At 37.9% G+C, this 6,569-nt stretch overlaps 1 protein-coding gene across 1 annotated transcript; it reads left to right on the top strand.

Annotated features, from left to right (window-relative positions):
• The first annotated feature begins 1,486 nt into the window (after nt 1-1,486).
• LOC104763154 (uncharacterized) lies at nt 1,487-3,101 on the top strand. The gene is made up of 2 exons (XM_010486563.2): nt 1,487-2,777; nt 2,893-3,101. Exons 1-2 carry the CDS (start codon nt 1,487-1,489, stop codon nt 3,099-3,101), a joined length of 1,500 nt encoding a protein of 499 aa, XP_010484865.2.
• The last annotated feature ends 3,468 nt before the right edge of the window (nt 3,102-6,569 follow it).

Genomic DNA, 6,569 nt, shown 5'->3' on the forward strand with positions numbered 1-6,569 from the left:
AAAAGAGCTTGTCAGAAGTTGGCAGCTAAATACTTTGGGCCGTTTGAAGTTATGGAGTATATTGGTAAAGCAGCGTACCGCTTGAAGTTACCTGATGGATCCAAAATACACCCGGTGTTCCATGTGTCTCAAATTAAACGAGTGTTGGGAGCTTAGAAGCAGGTTATTTCTTTACCTGATATGTTTAGTGAAGATAGTGAGTTGATCATCGAACCGGAGAGCTTGTTAGAGACTCGGTATAATGATAAGGGTGTTTTGGAAGTGTTGGTACATTGGAAGGGTCTTCCGGATCATGAGAACACTTGGGAGAATGCGAAGGAAGTTCAGAGACAATTTTTTGGTGTAACGCTTGAGGAAAAGGTTTATTTTGAAGGGGGGATATTGATAAGCCCCATTACATCTACACAAGGAGAAAGAAAAGTGAAGAAACAACATGTGTGTCTTGAAGAAGCACATGCAGAAGGATAAGATCAATTGTATATAGACTCGGATGAATCTGTTTTAGATCTTTATGTATTGTTTGTTATAGCAAGCGACATATGTGTTGCTCAGGAGTTGAGTTGATCAACTGGTGATGTGCCGGTGGCTCATTCCATTATAGACGGTGTATCGGAGTTCAATAGTAACAAAGTTTGAGTACTTTCTTCTATCAGTGAGATTATAGACGTTAAAGTTAATGAATAACCAGCATAAACTCAATACTCAACATGCAACTGGGTGGAATCTGTAGAAAAAATAATTCGTATTGAAATACAAAACTACAAAAAAACCGATGTGGTGGCATGCATACGCACCTTGAATGATATATTCTCTATTCTTGATTCTCGAATTATAGTATTTGGGATGATGAATCAACTATATAATGAAAATATGAAATTTACATGAGTCTATGTTGAAGATGCAACATTTGAACAAATGCATGAACTACTTCAGAAGGACAGGACACTAATACAAGAACTGAGTATCAAGTTATCTATGTCGGAAATTATAAAGCTTGAAGACTTACACAAGATTAGAAGGCACGAGAAGCTTCTAGAAGGACAAAGAGCTTCATGTTTACAATAGGGATGTAAACATGAAGAAAGAGGGAAATTTCCTAAATCATAAAGAAAAAGGAAATTGTCCAATTCCTATTAGAATTAGATTATGTAATTTACTATTTAAATAATCAATACTTAGATCTATAAATAGGAGTGCTTTGGCTAGGTTGAGCTTGAGCACAAACAAGAGAAAGTTTATCTAGCTACTAAGTTTTAGTCTTTAAGAAAAAAAGCTAAGAACTTAGAGAGAGCAAGAGAGTTCTTTAAGAGAGTTTTGAGAGATTAGATAATTGTTTAGAACAAACTTGTAAACAGATTTTCTATCAATCAAAGAATGTTTAAAGAAATCAATTACTTGAATAGTTCAGATCATAAGTTCTCACACTTTCAATTGGTATCAGAGCGGGGCTTGTTCGGATTACTACAGGTGAGATTCTGTGGACAAGATGGAGAGCTACGGAGATCTGATCAACAACAACAAGGTTGTCTTGGATGATGGAAACTATGGGTTTTGGAAGTCAAGGATTAAATCTATCATCGGAGGTATTGATCGTCTTGCTTGGAAGACTGTTCTAGAAAAGTGGGAGGAACCGACAATCAAAGATGAAACAGGCGAGCGAATTCGTAAACCTGAGTCAGACTGGACCGATGAAGAACAAAAGAGATCAAAGTTCAACTCAAGAGCCTTAAGTGCTATTCATTGTAGTGTTGGAAGAAAACAGTTCGAATTGATTCAAGGATGTGAAACTGCTAGAGAGTCATGGGATATCCTTCAAATTCATTATGAAGGTACAACAAAAGTACAAAGTTCGAAAAAAGATATGTTGGCCTCTAGATTTGAGAATCTAAAGATGGAGGAGCATGAATCAATTTCAGACTTTAGTTCAAAGTTGAGTGCTCTAGCACAAGAAGCTCTAATTCTTGGGAAAACCTATAAGGATCAGAAGTTAGTCAAAAAGTTTTTAAGGTGTCTTCCATCAAGATTCATGGGATACAAGACAGCCTTAACTGTCTCTCAAAACTTAGACAATCTCAGTTATGGCGAAGTGGTCAGAATGCTACAAGCACACGAGATGGAACTTAATGGAATTAAGAAACTAAAAGGAATAGCTCTAGCAGTTAGCAAAGACATAACTGACCAAGGAGAAGAAGATGTTCTGAGCTTGTTGGTAAGAAGATTTGATCGAGCTTTAAGGAGAATTGAACGAGGTCAAGGTCCAAGGAAGAGCAATTCATTCAAAAAGACGAGTGAGAACAAAAAGGATGATATGCAGTGTCATGAATGTAAGGGATATGGTCATTTTATTCGAGAATGTCCAACAATCAAATTGCGAGATGCCAAGTGCACAATTTGCAAAGGTATTGGACACACACATGAAGAGTGTGTGAGTAATTCTCAAGCTACGAAAGAGAAATCTATGATTAGCATTGAGGAGGAATCAGACAGTGACTGTAGCAGTGAAGAAGAGCTCATTAATTTAGTAGCTATGGTAGGAATCACTGAATTTGAGAATGAGGAAGAGGTTACTGATTCAGACTCAGAAGGAGAAGAAGTTCTTGACATTGTTAAGACTTACAAAGAAGTGCGAAACACACTTATTACTCTTGGAAAGGAAAATCAAGGGTTGGTAAAAGAAAAACCTCGTCTAGAAGCACTTGTTATGTCTTTGCAAGATGAATTGAAAAATGAAAAGAAGATTGCTAAGGATTCGCTAGATTTGATGAATAGAGAAATTGGTTTTATCGGCAAAAGCAGACAAGTTTGACGAAGTGCTGCTTAATGAAAAGAAAAGAACCGCAAAGTTACAATCTGAATTAGATCAACAGCATAGAAAGATTCATATGTTCGCAGGTACAAAGCAACTTGACAAGATTTTGAGCTATGGGAGAACAGAGAATACTCATAGAGGATTAGGCTATAATGAGAACAAGGGAGCTAAATCACAAATAACTAAATTTGTGTCGGCTGAAGCATATCAATATGAGAAGGAGACATCTACGGGAGTTTCTAATGGATCTTTGAGCTGTTATTTTTGTGGGAAGATGGGTCACTTCAAATGATTATGTTATAAGTATTGACAGAAGGTCTGTACCTTAAAACACCAAGGAAGATTCTTTTGGAATGGAGTGAGAAGACAGGTTTGGATGAAGAAAACTGATCTATATCAGTCGGGTTCAATTGTAGCTTCTGGATCAGGATTTAGATGCAATATGGCCATGATTACTGAAGAGCAAGAAGATGCAGAGCCTTGGTTCTCTTGATACCGGTTGCTCAAGGCATATGACTGGAATTAAGAGTAAGCTACAGAACATTAAGAAATTGAAGGGAGGTACAGTAACATTTGGAGATGGAAGTCATGGGTTCATACAAGGCAAATGTACAACATGTGATAAAGAGCTTCCACAACTTGTGAATGTGTATCTAGTTCAAGGATTGCGTGCCAATCTGATAAGTATTAGTCAACTCTGTGACGAATGATTATCAATCTTATTCACAAAGGTCGATTGCAAAACATTGGATGAATCAGGTAATATCAAGTTATATGGTGTGAGATCTGGAAATAATTGTTACATGTGGGAGAAACAATCAATCAAATGCTACAGTGCTCAAGGTAGTATAGATCTCTAGCATCAACGACTTGGTCATATGAACACAAAATCTTATTACTCTTGTGAATAAAGAGATAATTCAAGGGGTACCCAAGCTTAAAGTGAAGACAATGTGGTGTGTGGACCTTGTAACCAGGGAAAACAAGTCAAGATTCAGCATAAAAAGGTACCAGATGTTCAATCAAAGTCAGTTCTGGATTTGATTCACATGGATTTGATGGGACCAATGCAAGTGGAAAGCTTAGCTGGAAAGAAGTATGTGTTTGTACTAGTTGATGATTACTCCAGATATACTTGGGTTCGTTTTATCCGTGAGAAGTCAGATACGGTGGACAGTTTCAAGATTTTAGCTTTACAACTACTTAATGAACGTGGAGGCATCAAGAAAATTTGGAGTGATCATGGTGGAGAATTTCAAAATGAAGCTATGAAGGAGTTTTGTGAACAACATGGGATTGCACATCAGTTCTCAGCACCAAGAACCCCACAACATAATGGAGTGGTAAAAAGAAAAAATAGAACTCTTCAGGAAATGGCAAGAGCAATGATTCATGGAAACCTTGTTGCTAAGAAATTCTGGGCTGAAGCTTTGAACAATGCATGTTATATAATTAACAGAGTCTATGTACGAAGAGATACAACCAAGATGCCTTATGAGTTGTGGAAAGGCAAAACACCAAATCTGAGCTATTTCCATGTTTTTGGGTGCAAATGCTACATTTTAAATGACAAAGATTATCTTGGTAAATTCGATTCCAAAAGTGATGAAGGCATGTTTTTGGGTTATGTGGAGAGTAGTACATCGTTTAGAGTGTACAACAAACGTACATGCATAATCATGGAATCAATAAATGTGGTTTTTGATTACCAGTCTGTAGCTGTACGAGATGATGATTCAGACAGTGATTCATAACAAGTAAGTATAATTAAAGCACGCAATGAAGTTTCTAAGTTGGATATTTCTGTTACAAAACCAGAAGAAGTACAACAAGTTCATAAGAATCACTCTGCATTTGATGTCATTGGAGACTTGAATGGAAAAATGAAGACTAGAGGAATTCAGCTTGACTTTAAGAAGATGACAAGTTACTTAACAACTCTAGAGACAATTTTCTATGAGTGTTTTGTGTCAATGATCGAACCAAAGGATCATATAGAAGCTGTTCAAGATGATTTTTGGATTATAGCCATGGAAGAAGAACTGAAACAATTTGAGCGTAATGATGTTTGGGAACTGGTTCGAAGACCAATAGACATGGGTACAGAAGGTGCCAAATTGATACTAAGATTTTTGTGTCTCCTAGTAGGTCTCAATTAACCTATTGCAGTTGTAGTACAGAAGGTGTCAATCCAAATGAGAAACTTTACTAACAATCGAGATGCAATCAAGCAGCCACAAGTTAAGCCAAATTCAAAATGAGTTTTTGTCTAACAACGTAGAGTGAACGAGATGCAAGAACAAAACGAGTTTGCAGAACAAGAGCTCAAATGCAATAACGAGAGAGAGCAAAAACAAGCTAAACGAGCAGAGACAAAAAAAGCAAGCTATTGCAACTGAAGAAAAGAACAAGTTTAAAGATGTAGAAACAATCGGATAAATAGAAGCCTTAAGGATGGGGTTGTTGATTTTGGCGGAGTCTCCTAGTCTACAAAGTGTTTAACATGCCACAAGCAGACTATCCCTAGACAACGAACATCATAACTTAGCTAATCCAATCTCTTGGCAGAAGCTACTCAAACTCGAACACTTCCAAACCTAGCTCTCGCTAGAGAAACATGGTTGAGCAGGCATGACGAACCAGTTCATTCACGTCAACGAACACCCTAGACACCTAATCTCTTAGGCTAGGAATGCAAGTCTCTAGCACTAGTTGGTCAGACATTTCATCAAACACCTTTTGGGTGCGGAAATGTCTAAGACCTAGTTCCAATTGATCAGAGAGAAACTAGTATTTCTAACTCTAGTCCAGAAGGGAGTATAGGAATCTAAACTTAAACACCCTACATACTAAGATCCTCCATCTAATCTATCCCATCCTCAAGAACTCTAACACTACTCAGATCTAGAAATCATCATCAACGATACAAACTCAGAAAGCACTGAATGAAGCATCATGAGATAGATAAAAATGAGGTGAACAACGTTGTATAAGAAATCCAATGCAAAAACTCTATAAAATCAAAGCTATCTGGATTACAAGATCAGAGAACATTTTAGGTGGCTAGTAAACCTTAAGGAAAATTGAGATGTCTGAGTAAAAACTTAACAAAACGTATTTATAGTAAAACATGGAAATCCCTAAAACATAAAACGACAATATAGAACGTCGGTTCAGGAACCTTCTCGGACGCGTCTTCAGAACAAAACCAGGACGTCGGTTTAAGAGCGTCGATCGAGTCGCATCGTGAAAGTGTCGATCGAGTCGGAGTCTAGGAAGTTTGATCGAATGGTGGCTTGAGATCGTTGATCGAGTGGCAGCTTGAGACGTGTCGTCTGAGAGCTGATGATCGAGTCGAGTCTTGAGGGTACTCAGGAGCCCTCCTGAGACGTCTTGGTCGAGTCGCTGCTAACATGTTCGATCGAGTGAGAGCTCTCCTTTGCGTGCAGGTCGAGTGGGAATTCAGAACGTACGTGCATCCACTAAAACGGTGATAACTTTTGAACCACGCCTCCGATTGGTTTGAAATCAACGGAATTGGAAAGATGACTCGATTCTCTACAGCTTTTATGAAGACGTCGAAAGATGAATCCCAAATTAAAATCTGCACTCGACTCGATCAAAGACGTGGAAGGTTGGGTCGCTGGACTGCTCTCCTGCTCCCTGTTTGCTTTTGATGGTTTGGACATTTCCTAAAACACCTGAAATAACTCCAATATGCAAGATGCATGCAAAACCAATGCAAAAACTACCTAAATAT

This window comes from Camelina sativa, chromosome 18, assembly GCF_030686135.1.
Source record: "Camelina sativa cultivar CO46 ecotype springtype chromosome 18, ASM3068613v1".
Lineage (NCBI taxonomy): Eukaryota > Viridiplantae > Streptophyta > Magnoliopsida > Brassicales > Brassicaceae > Camelina > Camelina sativa.

Excerpts from the sequence above, each read along its gene's own strand:
- LOC104763154 (XM_010486563.2), top strand. The coding sequence starts at position 1,487 with ATGGAGAGCTACGGAGATCTGATCAACAACAACAAGGTTGTCTTGGAT. Across the intron at positions 2,778-2,892 it reads TTTGATGAATAGAGAAATTG|GTACAAAGCAACTTGACAAG; the intron begins GTTTTATCGGCA and ends ATATGTTCGCAG.